Source organism: Amblyomma americanum, chromosome 1 (genome assembly GCF_052857255.1).
Source record: "Amblyomma americanum isolate KBUSLIRL-KWMA chromosome 1, ASM5285725v1, whole genome shotgun sequence".
Classification (NCBI taxonomy): Eukaryota; Metazoa; Arthropoda; class Arachnida; order Ixodida; family Ixodidae; genus Amblyomma; species Amblyomma americanum.
This window is the reverse complement of record NC_135497.1, coordinates 193,819,444-193,837,578: the sequence shown is the minus strand read 5'-3', so window position 1 is coordinate 193,837,578 and position 18,135 is coordinate 193,819,444. Positions and strand designations below refer to the sequence as shown.

Genomic DNA, 18,135 nt, shown 5'->3' with positions numbered 1-18,135 from the left:
CCTTCCAACACTGCAACCATCTCCAGCATTAACCCCGTGCTGTCCTCATTGCACCCACCAAACATGATTGTGGAACAGCGTAAGAACACATGAATTACTTCCCTCTTGCACCATCTGTCCAGCCGCCATATGGCAGCAGCCTCTCGATCGTTTCGACATCAAGCCCGCCACTTCACTCTGCACGACGGGCTCCTCTAATGTCGTAATTACATGCCCGACGATCGAAAAGCTCCCCGTCATTCCTCACCATCTATGAGCTGAAGTCTGCGCATCTTTCCATGCCGGTGTTTTGCAAACCTACATTCGACTTCAGTGCCGCTACTACTGGCGTGAAATGTTCAGCTCTTTACGCATGTACATTCCCTCATGCCTTGACTGCCGACGTTGCAAGCCCCCCCCCCCCCCCCCCCCCCCCCCCCCCCTTCCTTCCTTGCAGCACCTTTCTGGCCCGTCGCAGCCATTACTTTGCCTTGCCCGCCCCTTTGATCGCATAGGCATCGACTTTTACGAGACCTTGCCATCTTTCCCTTCTGGTAACCGCTGGGTTATCTTCACCACTGACCATCTCATGCGCTATGCCGAAAAGGCGGCTCTCTGGCGATTACGAGAGCTGTGGCTTTTTTCATTCTCCGACACAGCGCACCTTTTGAGCTTCTGAGTGACCGCAGCCGCATGTTTTTATCATAGGTTGTTCAGACGCTCTCGAAGAATGCCGCATTGTTCACAGAAACTGCACAGCATACCATCCTCAGACCAACGGGCTCACCGAACAGTTTAACCAGACACTCGGTGACATGCTTACCATGTACATCAGTCCCGACCATTCTAACTGGGACCTCGTACTTCCATTCGTCATGTACGCCTACAATACTGCTGTCCAGTCAACCACCGGATATTCTGCGTTCATTCTTCTTTACGGACGTGAGCCTACAAGTATGCTTGGCACAATTCTCCCGTACCATCCTGATGCATCAGACTGAATGCCTGTCTCCGAAATTGCCAAGTATGCCGAAGAATGCTGCCAGCTCGCCTGGTTCTCTCACATCCAATGATCAGAATCGACAGAAAGAGCGCTGAAATTCTGGTCAAGCCCATGTAACCCTACCTACCCGCTCACTTGTTTGGCTCTGAATTCCTTCTGGCATTCCTAGCCTGTCGTGCAAATTCCTCACCAAATAACATGGACCTTACCGTGTTTTGTCTCAAGCTTAACGTGAGGACTATATCACTGAACCATTGACACCCTCCTATGATCTCTGCCGTCTTAGCCGTGAAATGGTTAATGTTAGTCACCTGAAGCGTTATCGTGACCCCATGATGTACACTACACATTGAGTCGCCAAGATGGCTCCTTGCCTCCCCGCGGAAAATTGTAACGAAGATGTTTGGTTTGGTTTGGTTTATGGGGGTTTAACGTCCCAAAGCAACTCAGGCTATGAGGGACGCTGTAGTGAAGGGCTCCGGAAAATACGACCACTTGGGGTTCTCTAACGTGCACCGACATCGCACAGTACACGGGCCTCTAGAATTTCACCTCCATCGAAATTCGACCACCGCAGCCATGATTGAACCCACGTCTTTCGGGTCAGCAGCCGAGCGCCATAACCGAGCCACCGCGGCGGCAATGATGAAGATGTGTAAATGTGATAGCGGCAGTGCTATTGCCGAGCATGCACTGCTGGCTGGCTATAGAACAACCGCCGATGAGCAGACAAACACCGTTCAGTGCCTGGTTCTTTTAGGGCCATTACACCCCTTTCCACACCTAATAAACTTGTGCAACAGGCTACAGCATTCCTTCCTGAAACTCTTTGTCACAGGGTGACAACATCAAAATAGGGGTAGATAAGTAATGAAAATTAAACCTTGCTTACAAGAGACCTTTCATGTAAGAGATGAAAATTCTTCTCCAGCATGTTTCTGTTATAAAAGGGTTAGAATATGTCAAAAAACTTGTGCTATAAATACAGTCGTGACCTGTTAATAGGACCCCCGTTACTATTGACGATTCGAATTATGGACAGTTTTTCTGGGGACCAAGCTTTCTGAATGTATTTACACCTCATTAATATGGTAACTCGATGTCTGGAAAATGGACAGAGTGAAAATGCATGGAGCCCATTGGGACACATGTATTGTTGTCCTGTTTATATAGTCAGCGATGAGAACAAAATCCCGAGCACAGCTTCCAGATCGTCCACGCTTGTATTTTGACTGCACAAAACCAGTGAAAGGCAGAGCGAGGGTACGAATGCTGTAGAAATAGCCTCTGTCTCTCTCTCTCTGTCTGTCTGTCTGTCTGTCTGTCTGTCTGTCTGCCTGTCTGTGTGCGTCTGTGTGTGCGTGCGCGCGTTGTGCGCGCGCACGCACGCACGCACGGTTCCACGCATTACAGTGCCAAGGTACCCGATCAACATCCCTTACCATTTGCCATACTGCATGAATGACTAAAAAAATTCTCTCTGTACGGTATTTTGAAAACCCCAGGCAGCAGCTGCCAGGCGTAAGAGTACAGAGTTCTTGGGATGCGAACAGTCGTAGTAGGAGATACTTCAATGTACCACTAGGCGCTTTAAAGTGTTCAAACCTGCACTGCATGATTTTAAAGGTAATGACAATCAGAAAAAACACCTGGAACTTCCAAGATTGCCCAATTTCCACTTCACTGCCCACCATTATGCACAGAAGCGGTCCGTAATCGTGAAGCATTTCTTCTAGAATATTTTTTCTTCGTGATTTGTTATCATGGACGACTCGCTTTACGGACACTTCTGCTCGGGAACCAAAGTGTACATATTAACGAGGCACGACTGTACTTGATATTAAGGCATCTGAACACAGAAACTGGAAGCTTGATTAAAAAGCGGTAGGGGCTTGTACGCAACTAACAAATCAAAGATGGTGGCAGCAGCATCGGCCATTCTTTGAAGCAAGAAGACGTGCCCAGTATAACCCATGCCCATTTGGACATGCCCGCTTCGTGGGCAATTACAGAATGCGGGCCCAGATAAGCATGTGGATGAATGGTATGATAACGTTACACCCTTTTCTTACCTTCGAGTCTGGGGGAGAAAGGAAGCGCGATGTTTGCTGGCTGCCCTTTGACTGCTGCAGAGACTGGGCTGCTTTTTGCTGTGAATGACTGCTCCCACTGCCTTCCCATGATTTCTGAGAAGCTTCCTGTGTAGAAAGGGCCACAAAAAAACCTTAAGCAGATGCAGAGATTGCGTAACAGGCTCTACAGAAAATATACACTAACTCTGGCCAACCAGCTGTTTGCGTGCGCACAAATACAAAAGCTACAGACAAGCAAAACATCAGTGGAGGCATTTGCTGGAGTGTAACACACATTTCACCATCAAATAGCCACAAAACTTTCATTTAATGTTTCCTCACAATTAATCTCTTTCTGCAGTGCTCCCAGCAGGCGTGGCTGTCAAGAAAATTACTACCATACAAACATGTGCAAAGGCCGCACCAGTGTGCGGGTCACACCTTGTCTTCCTGAAGTAAATACAGTCGACGACTGATTTTTCGGACTCTCTAAGGACCGCGAAAATGACCGAAAAATCAGGCAATCCGGAAAATCAAATTTCACCGAAAAAATCACGGACTTATTACCAATACAGCGGAGGAAGGGGTCAGTTGTGTTACACACGTTCTAAAGCTCCTCATGACTAAATTTCGCCGCGCGACATGAGCACGGACGACGGGCGACGACCGCTTTCACGAGCTCAGACTGGCTGTGCTGCCCTCGGCATGTCACCGATGAGCGGACTGGTTGATACAAAGTCTAAATGGAAAAATAAACACATTGCTGCGGGAACTGCACTGCTACGATGGGCCCGCAACGAGAACGCGAAAATGGCGAAACAATAAGAACTGAGAAACAGCCAAAGCTAGCGCTCTGCCGTCATTGGCCTTCATCATTAGGCCTAGCGACTAGAGCCAAAATCAGCATCGTATCCGGTGGTATGCACTCTACGGTGGCTTACAAATAATGAGAGGCGTCTTGCTTGTCATCGAAACGCCATTTTACGGTTTTACAATAGAAAAGTCAGTGTTGCCGTGCGTTTTGCTGCAGGTACGCTGACTTCGCTTTAAAAAGCACCACCACTTCCTTCCGTGCTCGCCGTCTCCGTGAAGCCGTACGCCCCCCATGGGCTTTGCTGCTACCTCTTTCCGTATTCGGGACGAAAGACTCTGCACAGATGAGTTCCGCGAACTCTGACTACTGTTAAAGTTCGTGTGCCGGAAGACATTCAAGAACAGTACGAATTCAAAACCACAGGGGCGCAATGTGCCGACTATTGCAGAATTCCAGCATCGCGAGTTAAGAGGCTCCCTTTAAACTTGAACTTCGTTTTCTCTGATCAAGTTTTCGATCTCTCCTGCAGTTTGAATTATTGAGGTACCACTTCATACATTATATGGCAGCTTGGGTATTTATTGGCAGCGAGTGCGAACGAGGTCCGAAAATTCGAGCAGTCAGTTACGATGCGTCTAAAATTTCAGGCACTCTTATACGTTGGCTCTATGGGCCATGTCGCGGTGCCGCGAAAAAGTCAGAATAATCAAGCATGTTCAAAAAATAGAGCGAGCGAGCGAACATATATCGTATTTTGAGGAGTAATCCCTGTTTTTGACTGCAAGTAACAGAAGGATGCGTAAATAAAATCATGCAAAATACCCACGTTCTGTTCTCTCTACATTGGCCCTACCTTGCAGTTACCATTGTTGGGCAGCAGCGCGACCAATTTTGATTTTAACATGCCAAAACAGCAAAGAAAGAGTGTACAAAAACACAACATAAAAGCAGCACACGGCCACGCACACAGGAGGCGGGCAACGATACATCCGCCCACCTCCGCTAGCAGGCCCAACTTAGGGTCAGTTTGCACGTGAAGCGCATGCCATGCGAACACACCCCTGCAGCCGCATGTTTTCAGCCGTCCATTGTCATGGAGGATAACACACCGTTATTGCCCCCCACCCGCCCGCTATGAATGTAACTGAAGGCAGAATTGGCGCTAACTTCAGTTATATGTGGCCAAAGGGAGGTACAGGAGCTTTCACAGCCAGGTCAGTATCACTCTCTCCAGCATTTTGTGGCTGTCAACCGCACACACATTGTGGCTTTCATGTGCTGTTCTTTTTTTCTCGAACTGCAGCCAAGTGTTGAAATTTTAGCATGATGGATAAGCACCTTAATAGCTGCACGGCTGACGTTAAATTGAAAGTCGTAGAGTTTGCTCTTGGACACAGCAAGCATGCGGCAGGCAGAAAATTTAACATGGACAAGAGGTGCGCTCGACGATGATTCAACTAAAAAGATGCACTGAGGAACACAAACTGCAAAAAGCACGCCTTCCAAGGTAAGCCACGTAAGAGGGCATCGCTAGGGATTGTGCTTGGCTGAATTCTTGTCTACATGATGGAACTCCGTCTCTACGAACATAGTATCCCGCAGTTTCAAAGTGATCAAGATATCTGATAGCTTGGATAGCACTGAAGAAGACTTCTTGCAGGATGCGCATGCACCGGAGCACAGCACCAGCTCGAAGTCGGAAGACTCTAAGAGTGACGACGATTAAGCATAGAAAAATAAAGAAATAAAAAATATATACCACTCATTGCCTGATTGGTGTGTTGTTTTTACTTGAAAGAACAAGTTTTTTTCACACATCGCATACACCGGCCGCACTGAAAATTGGCGCTTGAATCTGGAAAAAAAACTGCGGCCCTTATATGCATTTATACGCAGTTTTTGCAAAAAAAAACTGAATAAATAATTATGCTACACATGAGTGAACGGTGAACCTTCAAACAAAAAAAATGTTTCTCTTATGCACTGCAATGAAATGCACAGACTTTAAATAAACAATTTCGACTCTGGCAGCTTTTACAATGGTTTTCACTAATAAAACAAAGCAGAAAATATGCTGGTAGTGCAGCCAGTGTCATGCATTATGACCCTTCCTTGCATCCAAGTCGCTAAATGAGTAGACTATATACAGTGATAAAAGTAGCTCGCTATGTTCACCATTAAAAAGGACCTAAAACTTTTCTCTCTGTTCTTTCGTGCCTTCTTCCAATCTCCCACTTCCTCATCTGTCCTATCAGATTCAACTGTAGTCCATTGTCCTATCAGATTCAACTGTAGTCCATCAAAGCATAAAGAAAGTCTCCATTGGCTAAACAGGAGAGAAGAACTTGTTCGTTCATGAGTACACCACCAAGAAAAATTTGTAAAAAAAAAAAATGTACCCAGACAACTGGTTAAAGCACCATGAGCACTACACATGCAGCACTGAGAAGTGCGCAAGCATATGCTCTGGCCTGGGGACATGCTGGCACTGTACTTTCCAACATGCTAGACGTGCTCCAAAGACAAGGAAGTGCCAGCATTAAGAAAATGCACTTTATAGCCACGTTAAGAGACTAATTCCACCCAAACTATTTGCAGTAGCAATTCCCATTTTGTAAATGTCATTTGTCACATCAAGCATAAAAACTGTGCAGTCAAGAAGAAACTACACCATCACCGTTATTGCATGATGTGAATTAAAGCAACAACTGTTTTCTCATGTGAAATGCTACAGACTGCTGAACTACAGTCGAGCCCACATATAACGGCCTCACTTAAGACGAACTTTCACTTATAACGAACGAGACCTGTGCGACCGTCAAAATATACATTGTTTCAATGGCACAAAATCACACATATAAGCCCTGCTGCTGAGTCATTAAGCCCTGCTGATCAGTTACAGCGAACGGACGGCGTAAACCCGGCACCGCTATGCGAGATAACCTGCCTCCGACCCCTTTTGTACGGCCGGCACGCTGTGTGTTTTCCCGAGACTCATCTCAGGCCAACTGCCCACCCCGTTTCGCGCCACTCTCGAGCGAGCTACCCTTCCCCGCCGACGCGCCTTCCAACGTTATTCTTACACCGTGCTTCCAACATTGCCCTCCCGCCTCTCCTCGCAACTCCTCTCCCCTCGCTTTCTTGCAAATCCACGCGTGGCCTCCGTGATGAACCGCGGCGGCGCCGGTGCCGATCCAAGGCCACGCTCCGTGAAGCAGGCCTTCCGTGGGAGACAAGAGGTGGCTGCACTGACGCTCACGGACGCCCCTTATTGGCCTCTCCGCTGGCGCTGTGCATCTGTACCAGCCCAGCGGCAATTTGTGGCAGCGCGTCGTCGACTCCGACATGGGGGTCATGACACTGGTTGGAATGAATGATTATATTTCTGTCGATGACGACGCCGACCCCGCGGAACCGCGCACGGACGAGGGCATCGTTTCTGAAGTGCGGGACGAGAGTAACGCGGAGGAATCGGATGAGGATGAAACTTCGGAGCCAGCACCCATACGCGTGCCTGTAGCAATGAGCTACATAGAGAGGCTCAGACAACTTGTCTATGCCAAGGGCCTCGACGATAGCACGCTTCTGCTTTAAATAAACTGGAAACCTCCCTCATCAGATCTGCGCTGCAGAAACAGACCTCCATCACGGACTTTCACCTTTTTCGCAAAGAAAGAATTTTGTTTTGACAAGCAACTGCCTATAAAGCTGTGGTCCACTTACTACGAACTTCGAGATATAACGAACGGACGCCAGGTGACGCTCATGTTCGTTATAAGCGGGCTCGACTGTACAACTGCCATGGTGATTAGATGAGCACTGAAGCACCATGCTGACACAGTAGTGCATTCCATCATTTCTTTCAAAAGACAGTGAACTACCAATAATGCAATGTTGAAGCAGAGCATGCTTTCAAGGGAGGTTGGACTGGAAGCTGTCCTTGCTGCATATGCAGAAGCCATCCCTAGATGCTCCAGCCTACCGAAGTCATTGACTCCTAGACATGGCAACTGCTGTTAAGAGAGGGTAATAAGCAGTGCAGAGTGTCTTTCCACATACCAGTGGTGGCCAAGCATTGATCAGTAACCCCACAAACCAGCATTAGCGGCAGCGATGAATCCTCTGCTTATTTCTACTTAACCCGCGTAAAGCACAGTTCAAAATTAACCATGTCCACAGCAGTGTACCTGTGAATTCTGAGCTGCCCAAGACTTGCTCCCATAACCAGGCGCCCGAGGATCGCCGTAGGGAATTGCGTGCCGCCCTCCCTCAGGGTGATCTGAAGAGAGGCCAGATGCTGTTGCAGCTGGTCCTGGCGCTGACCACTCCAGTGGCACCAATGGGATGGAAGACTCTGAGCCGCGTTCAAAGTCAGGGGGTCGCTGTGGGGGTTCTGCCAGAGATAGTAACAGCCGTCTCATCACTTTTCCACTCTTTTCATCACCTTTCCAACGCTGATGTAACAAACACTTAGGATGCCACACAGGCACAGGACACTGCATCAACAATGACAGTCGACAAAGCAGAGCACATAGCCTTTTGCATTACGAACAGCATTCGTTCAATTCCACAAAGAAAAGAAGGTACACTGGTTTCTTCCTTTGGGTTATACATACACAACCCAAAGAAGCTGCTGTGCTGCAAAAATCTGTACATAACAAACAAAAGAAAGTTGTTTCACAAGCTACCCCTGCCACATTAACAGCAACAGGCAGATTGGGCAGCCACAATGGCGGAGTTGGCTCTCATACTTAGCCCTCCTTCACCACTGGGCCAAAGTACCCTCACCACATTAGACTAGCAAAGAGAGAAAAAGCAAGAAATAAAAGCACAATGCAAGGAACCTTTGGGTTGAGCAGAAGCAAGGAAGAGGAGAAAGGGAGCATGGCAGGTGATCCTGTAGACAGCCTGAGGGCATCCAGCAGCAAACAGGTAAGCAGAATTCCTCTCGACAAAGGTGAATGTTCAAAAACCAACATCCATAACAAACAGCCAATTCCACTCCTGGGGCCCTTCTCCAGACTACCACCAGAATGCTGCTGCAAGGTAGGACCCAGAAAGCAGAAGGGAAAAGAAAAGGTAAAGGGGGCAAACAATAAGATCAGGAGACTGAGGCAAGGAGGAGCTGGACAGCAGAATAGCACGAGGCGGTTACGTTGAGGCAACGTTACTGCTGGGACAATGTGAGATGTCCTCACCCTCTGTGTTATTAACACTGTCCAGCCAGGATGCAACCATGGTGCACAATTTCCACTTGGACTTGGGTATGCCTTCCTTCACTAGAGTGGAGGGAGAAGGTTCGTAGTACGTAACAAGAGCAGAAAAAAATACAAAAAGGAGAAACAAAAAATAACAGGATGAAAAAGAAGGCGCGCATAACCTTAATAAGGAAGCAAACCCACTGCCACAGCATTCAAGTTTGCTCAGATATTTGCTTGTAACTTTAACAAGCGCAAGAGCTTGAAATCTAACAAAGAACAAATGCCAAGAGAAGTAAGCAGAACTGATGCAAAGCTGCCAAAATAAAATAAAATGTCCCATTTCCATAAAAACTTGTAAAACCTTTAGCGTATTTATATGTTTTCGCAATAATGTATTTGTTCTTTGTTAAATTGCCACTGAGGGTTGTTAAAGGAGTGTTAGCCACCCAACTTCTGGGGGCGTGTTTTCTTGTTTGTAATGATGCATAAGGCATTATTATACATGGGTTACCACCTCGTATTCTCCTAGGACCACTAAATGATTTATAACTGCATTTCATTCTCGTGCTGTTTCGGTTTCGGTTTCAACAGCCGAATGAGGAGACGTCAACGTGTACTTACAGGTCACGTGATACATTAAAAACTGCAATATAAGCGCTGCTTCCTCATTCGTTGTCATTCCGGCTGTTGAGGAAGGCTGCCTTCAGCACTGCAGTAAATTAAAACGTCGAAGCAGCGACTATATGGACGTTTTCCCATGCCTCACGAGACACAAAAGCACTCTTTGATGCCTCAAGCATCGTTCGGCTGTTGAAACCGAAATCAAAACAGTATGACAGGAAAAATTCGATTATAAATTATTTAGCAGTCATAGGTGAATACCACATGGTGATTTGTGCATAGTAGTGTCTCCCACATTATTGTAGAAAAGAAAACATGCCACCAAAATTATGTGTCTATACTCCTTAAAAAACAAATGGGAACGGATGAAAAAAAAACAAAATGGGCATAATACAGAGCACCAGGTGGTCTTATCAAAAATTACCGTATTTTCCGGTCAATAAGTTGCAGTGTGTATAAGGCGCACCACCCTGCAGACTGCAGTGTTTCCAAAAAAATCACAAGTCACATCGGTGTATAATACACACCTGTTCACTTGATAAGCGCTATAAAAGCACATTGAGGATCACTTCATCAGAGAGTGCGATGAAAATATACATTTACAGCAGCTGCCATCAGCAATGCCATCAAACAATTCCTGCGCTCTGGCTAGCATGCCTTATTCCCATGGTCTGCCTTTTTCGTATGCTTATTCAACCGGAAACCTATTTCGGGGCTGTGCCAGTCCCGCATAATTTCTTCACTCACATCGAGTAGTCTCCCTTCTACCTGGTTCCCATTCTTCCGCACTTATTAAACAGCATATTAAACTTGAGTTTTGCTTCCTAGCTCCTTCACCTTGCAGGCGGCGGCATCACGTCATGTTGAGCACAACGCATGACACCCACAAAGCCAAGCGGATATGATGCCAAAATCAATTACTTTCGAGATTGTGGCTTGACCTGCTGGATTGGATGCGGTGGTGGCACGCACTTTGCGTTACTATGGCAAAAGTAATATGATGTTTTCTTATTTTATACAGTGATTTTCTTTTCAAACATAGTTACTGGGCACGGTAAAAGATGGCACGTGGTGGGACATCATTTTTCGCCATATATAAGTTGCACCATTGTATTAGACGCATCGACAAAAATTCAGAAAAAAAAAACACGACTTTAAGCACCGGAAAATACGGTAAACAAATAAAACCATGTAAGGTCAGCAAGACCTGTCAGATAAAAGTGAATTCCCAACAAGTTTTCACACTCATTTCCTCAAAAATATGACCTAGTTGTCTCATATCCAAATCTTCAGTGCCAAGTGCAGCATGAAGAAGTTATACACCTGTCACACGGGCATTTCAAAGGCCTTCGAACTGATAGCCTATTGATTCGACAGCCAAATGAATGCTATGCTGCTACACAGGCAGCTCCAAAGACTATCGAGGAAATAGTCTATCGAGCGAGCAGAACAACACAGAACTCTATCAAGATTCTGAAGGCCTTCAAGAAGTCGTAGCCTACAAGCTAAGAGGTGGAACACATGCAGCAACACACTGAGGAATACAATCAGAGCAGCATAACCGCTGAAAAATGGCAATAACTTCAAGATATGCAGCTTATTATGTAGAAAAAAAAAAAAGACTGGCTGGGTCATAAAACACTCCAGCAAGCATAATATTATTCCTGCCTGTGACACAAGAACAATCAACACCAGCTTCCTCAAAAATGCACAAATGCTACTGTAGCTTGTCCAAAACAAAGAAATTCATTTCAAGAGTGATTAGTATTACTCTGCAACGAACAAAAATTTTCTTTTAACCTTCACAGGTTATACTTGTGGCCAGACTGTTTGTATGCCTGTAAAATTATTGGTGGCGATGATGGCGCCACAGTACATTGGTGTCTGATGATGGAATCTCTAGATGGCAATAGAGTTCACCGTGTACAACAGCACAACTCCCAGTTCGATCACAATTGACAATCTCGAAAGGCTTTTAACTCAATAGCCATTTGAAAGTGCCCGTGTGACAGGGGTGTTAGCCTGAAACTTGAAAAAGCTACATGCATATTGCTGCAGTCTTCCTCATGGAGGCACCACAAACTTTCCACCCCTTACCACATATGTATTAACAGAACTCTCAAGTAACGCACCACAACTGCACAGTCAAGGTATTTTTTTTTTTTTAGACAACAGCAGGGAAGCAAATGAAAAGTGGAAGGAAATGAAGTACAGTTAAAGGAAGGCCTGAATCATAAACAACAGTATTATGCGAGCACTGAAATATGTTTGCACTGCACACATGAAACAACAGTTGCACAAAAAGAAAACTTCCAAGAACTATGAAATCTTGCAGGTGTTTATTCATTTTAATCACTATTTTCACATTTTGCTTTTTATTATTAGACTAAAAGCAATTTATGAGCCATGACAAGCAATTCTAGTTGGAAGCCACACTAAAGGATACAGCATCTACAAATGCCCACACCATTGCTTCCATGATTGTCAGCGGGTGCAAGACGTGCGAACAGTGCCAATGCATGCCAACGACCCAGCGCAAAATGATCAACACAGCATGCAATGAATGTGTCTAATGTTCATTTTTGAAATCCAATGAGTTGTGTTCATCCAGAGTGAAGCACCAGGAATGTGGACTACAGGAATTTTCAATTTCATGCCAAAGTCAGCTTCCCTCTACTACAAAACCTCAATACTAGTTCTAGAAAACATTTAACACAAGGCAACAATCATGACCCCAAAATTGAAGTGACCCAATATGTGAAGAAATGCCTTGACAGTTGTCATGAGTCTTATTAATACAATCCTACTGGTTCAGTAAAGCTTGTTCAGAGTCTAGTTGGCATATTGTCCTTGAAACAAATTGGCACAGCTAAAGCAAGAATAGATGAAGCAGAAAAAAAGAAACGTGTTAAAACTAGTTTCTGATGTTTTTTTAAACCTGCTTAGTTCTGCTGACCTCATTTTCCCACTTATCTAATTTTCCAGAACTTACCGGTACACCCAGCCTAGAGCCTTTATAGTTAGCCAAGCTACAATATGATGGATTAAAGAAGGCAGGAACCATATAAGCAGCACCTAATGGGCTCGTGTATGATCAACAGCATTCGTCCTATCACCCAATGTTATAAAGCTGGAAAATCATTAGGCTCCTAGTTTATTATAACAGCAGTTACCTGTTAGGAAATTGCAAAATTATTTCTAACACGATCAAGCACTAGATGGGAGTTCCTTTGTAATAAATAACCGTAGTTTTAAATGTGAGCAATCCTTTCTGATGCTATTATTTTCAATCACCAATTTGCTTAGCATGAACTAAAATGTCATGGGTCTGTACAGAAACGGTAGGAAAAAAAATGACATGTACACCTTCCATGTGGTTGTTTTTTTTTTTTTGCAATAGTATGCATCTAGCTAAACAGTACAGCAGAAACAGGTAGGCAGTGAGAAATACAAATCTCTAAGTGTACTTTTAAAGAAAAGCAGCTTGATGATTGCTTAACATTCAACAGTCCAGCTTTATGTCAACCAATAGTTGGCTAAAATGTGAATGGGGCCCAGACTACACTACATTTAGCATCAGCTTTAGCAGTCTGCACACTGGTAGCTGCAACACTAAACACACTGATATGTAGTAAGTTTTCATTTATGGTCAATTATGACTACAATGACCTAAACCACTTCAAATCAATGTACTACGAGCCTACTGGGAAGGTTTTTCTCAACGGCAGAGCCCAAGCTCGTAACCACTTGTAGTTTTCCAACAGCGTTGCACACACTACATCTCCCAATGGTGCAATAATTCACAACAGTAGGCAGTGGCCACCTCCCAACTGAAAATAACACAAGTGTGCGACTTCAGCATCCAATATTTGTCGTCATCCTTGAACAGTGAACAACTTGCTAAGTAAACCACTAAAACAATGTGCAAGTTTTGTTATTAATATGCCGTGCTTGGTAAAAACGAACTCCACCATGTCAAATTTATTTTGGCTTTCAGTCTGAGCTTCTCATATACTGCAACAACACTGGGTCAAAGCAAACAAATAAAATTAAACCCAAGCAAACTCAATCTTTCATACATAATAAGAACAAGAGTTTGCCACCCAGAAGCATTACCATAGGTCACTAGTTTGACAGAGCGTCAGCTCTACCATATTTCTAATACAAAGATTTCCACGGAATTAGCTCTTATTGATGCAAAAAGCATTAGCGTAAGATGAAAACATAAGCAAGAGCACATAGCGAGTTTTGATGAGCAAGCATGATTTCAACCATAAAAAACTTCAGCTTGGACAGCTTCTAAGTTGTTTGCAAGATTTCTAATCTCTATTGACTGCTAATGCGCACTGCTGCCATGAGGGGTGACAGAGCGAGAGAGAAATATTTTAATCAAACAGCTCAGATCCCAAATGCTGCCTCAGCGTGAGGTGCAGCAGCACCAGTTTACATGTAGCACCAGACGAGGGTCAAAAACTTGAAATACTACTTCCGAAATTGCTAGTGCTTTCCTGCAGACAAGCACATTCAACACTGCCGATATACAGAAAAACCTCGTTTATGCATTCCTCTCGATTCTCGGTTAAATCGCTCAAAATCGTAAATAATGAAAATGTTCCATCGAGTTACACTGTTTTCCTTCTCATTTATACCTTCCTAGATAATATGGTTTCCCCAGGAATTCATTCATAGTTTTCTCCAATTCTAATCCTGATGATAATGACACTTAATTTTTATGGTGCAAGCGCATATGTGGCCAAAGAGTGCCATGGCACAAGTTGTTTTAGTCTACTCAAGGTGGGGTAAAAGACCCATTTCCCAAGCATTTTATTTTAAATAATTCACCCCCAGTTAAGAAGCAGGTGCATTCGACAGCTAATGCCTTTTCATCTGCCGGAAGAAACGCGCTGCATGTGACGCACAGGTAATGATAAGATCTTACCATGTCAGTTCCTTGCGTTAAGGTATGTCACCACCTTTGAAAACGCGTTTTTTTTGTAAAAATGACATTTTTTTCTTTTTTAGATTTAGAGTCCCCAAACATTCAAAAATATTTTGCAGCAAGAATCATGTTCGTATCTTATTTAGTTGAAAAGTTATAGCTAGCTTTCGAACAGGTGGTGAACAGTTCCGAAACCGAAACTGATGTGGTTTGGTAACAGAAACTGATAATTCAGCGATAATCAACAGCGTATATTGAAACTTTTTTATTATGTTTTAGTCTGATATGTAAAATATTATTAAAGGCAATTTGTAAGGCTTCGTTTTTTTTAGGCATTTCTTTAAATTTCAGCAAGAGGGATGCATGACGCTACAAGCGTCTCTGTTGTTTACTTTGCGTGCGCTTTGTGCTACCGCTTTGAATGCTGCCGGATTCATCCTTTTTATAGGCATTATTTTTAGTAGCAACAGTAATAACATAGGCTGGACGTTTTTATAAGAAAGCATGGCCAAGTTCAGGGTAAAAAGGCGACTGAAACGGAAGTTTCTTGGCAATCGACATACAAGGAATGCTCCGACCGAAGACCATGCGGACATGAATGTATCGGCGAGTGCTGCAAAGCTTGGGAACTTAGAGAACAATTGTGAAGTGCCGCTGCAAGAACCTCTACTGCAAGGTAATAGGATTATTGATATGGAGATCCTATCATCTGTTTTTTCAAAACTGGCCTGCCCGGAATGCAAGAAGACATTGCTCAGATTGGAAGAATGCTCACAGCTTGGAATATCATGTGCATATGCTGTTCTGTGTGATGCGTGCGCATATGCATATTCATTTCAATCGTCGAAAAAGGTTGGAAGTGCTATTGAGAACAACCTGCTTCTTGTCTACGCAGTGCATCAGCTGGGCAAGGGATATTCTGGAGCTGTAACGCTGACGAAAGTGATGAACATGCCATCGCCGCCTTGGCATTCTACCTACCAAAAGATATCTGCTAAGCTCTATAAAGCGGCAGAGACTGTTGCGTCTAAGTCAATGATGAATGCCGCTGCTGAATTGCGTTGTGTTGTGCAAAGTACTGAGTGTGGTGTGTCAGGTCATGGCACATGGCAAAGGCGTGGACATTCATCATTGAATGGATGTGTGACCTTGATATCCATTGATACTGGGAAAGTTACTGACGTAGAAGGCATGCCAAGTAAATGTAGGGCATGCCATTCGAAAAGCAAGTTGAATCCCTCAAGCACTGAATATCTGGAGTGGAAGGTAAATCATACCCAGTGCCAAGCAAACTACACCGGTAGTGCGGGTGGTATGGAGGCAGTACGGCTCTATCGTATGTTTGAGCGAGCAGAAAGAAGTCGTGGTTTAAAATATGTAGACTTCTATGGAGATGGCGACTCCAAGAGCCACGCGGCTATAAAGGACATATATGGCACAAATAGTGTGCGCAAACTGGAGTGCATTGGGCACGTACAGAAGCGTGTAGGATGCTGACTACAAAAGTTGAAGTGTTCCTGGGCTTGGAGGCAAAGGAAAGTTAACGGATGTCCTCATCGACCGGCTGCAGAACTATTATGGTATTGCCATCAGAGCGAATGTGGGAGACCTGCGAGCCATGAAGCAAGCTGCATTAGCGAGCCTCTTTCACTGTAGTTCAACAGATGAAACACCAAGGCATGGTCTGTGCCCTCTTGGCACTGAGAGTTGGTGCGGGTATAACCGAAGGAATGCACTCGGTGGTGGATGCTACAAGCACAAGGGAGGCCTTTCCAATGAGGTACTCAACAAAGTGAAGCCGGTATATGCTGACCTCTGTACGGACGAGCTCTTAAAGAAGTGCCTGCATGGAAAAACCCAAAATGCCAACGAGAGTTTTAACGATATGATTTGGCAACGGGTTCCCAAAGACGTCCACGTGAGCCTGCCCATCCTGCTTTTTGGTTTATATAATGATGTGTGCCACTTCAATGATGGTAACAGAAGTACAGCAGATATTTTGAGGGAAGCAGGCATCGAACTTGGCCACCACACTCTCGTAGCATGTTGCACCAGTGACCAGAACCGTGTGAAGAAGGCCCAGCGTCAATCAACGGGTGAGGTAAAACATCTCCGCAAGAAAAGACGGGCAGCAACAAAAGCCAAAAGAGAGCTCATGGCAGCTAAGGAGGGCCCTAGCTATGAACCTGGTGGATTTTAACTTCCTTGGGCATGGTGATCTTGTTTCTACAAGGATTGAAAAACTTTAATCGTGTTTTTCTCAAAACTTGATTTCTTGCACTTTCTTGTTGCGCAAACAGTTGTAACTTCGAACTGAATAAATATTTTTCAATGCAACTTTGCACACTCATTTCTTTATTACTAACCTGTGCAATGAACTAGGATGAATGAAATCGAATGGTAAGTTTTGATGTAATCATGTTTTATGCCAAGAAATGCAAACAAAAATGACACATTTGTTTGTTTTCTTTGGAATTTTTTGTATAACTTGATTCCCAATTATCGGATGGCAAAGATCCTAGTTGGTTGCACAGCCTGGTTAGTTGGCTAACTCTGTGCCAAAAAGTTTAGAATTTCTGCACTCCATTGTCTAGTTATGAATGTTTGCGTAACAGCCCAGTTTGGGCCATTTTTTGTCAATAACAAATTCTAGCATGATATTTTAAACTCTTTTTTGCTTTTGAATATCATATAAAACGATGCTTTATAAGGTCAGTGTGAAATAAAAATTTAATGGTCAAAATTTAAAAAAAATTTCAACCTTAAGCGCAGGCAAGCGCAAAGGCAGAGGCCCTCCCATTTCCGCACCAGCAAGAAAGCGCGCGCCTGCAAGGCAGCTACCCCGCACTTTGGTGTGAAGTTGAGCAGAAGCTATCTTGTGGGGGTGCGATTTCTTGCTTGGAAGCATTTTATATAGTTTTTCTTTCCTTCACAGAGCTACGCCTTGCGAATACCACTGCATGGGGTCACTTCTTGCTTGGAAGCGTTTTATATAGTTTTTCTTTCCTTCACAGAGCTACGCAAATGCCTCGCGAATACCACTGCATGGGGTCACCATGGTTTGTGGTCATTGCAAAAGTTCACCTTAACTGAAACACATGCAGAACAGTTCATCTTAAGCGGATTTTTTTTCACATTGAATTTTATGGAAAACCAACCAAGTGGTCTCGCATTGTTCATTTTTTCTGAAAATACAAGTTCATCTTAGCAGCAGTCTGTACCTATGTGACTACAGAAACTGCATACCTAGAGTACTCCCCCTGAGACTAGAATAACTGCTTCCTACTACACGCATCATAACATGAAGGCTCCATAATGCTCCACTCAGAAACATTAAGACATGTAAAATGCACTTTGGTTCAATTTTCTAATTGTACTCATTTACCTCCTGAATACTGTTCTCACAAGAAAAACCAGATAAAAGCAAGGGAACAACTTTGCTCCTCTACTGATTTACACCTCAAAACAAAACATTTCAGCAGACCACCAGCTTCAAGGCATACTAA

General features: G+C 44.3%; 1 protein-coding gene and 1 pseudogene across 1 annotated transcript in view; one reads left to right on the top strand and one right to left on the bottom strand.

Moving 5' to 3' along the window:
- The window catches only part of vir (VIR_N domain-containing protein), a 254,787-nt gene that overhangs the window by 212,610 nt on the left and 24,042 nt on the right, over nucleotides 1-18,135 (bottom strand). Inside the window, 3 exon segments of the mRNA XM_077648167.1 lie at nucleotides 3,055-3,180; nucleotides 8,056-8,261; nucleotides 9,067-9,147. Of these exon segments, the coding sequence (XP_077504293.1) occupies nucleotides 3,055-3,180; nucleotides 8,056-8,261; nucleotides 9,067-9,147 (413 nt within the window).
- On the top strand, nucleotides 15,047-16,908 carry LOC144114431 (uncharacterized; annotated as a pseudogene).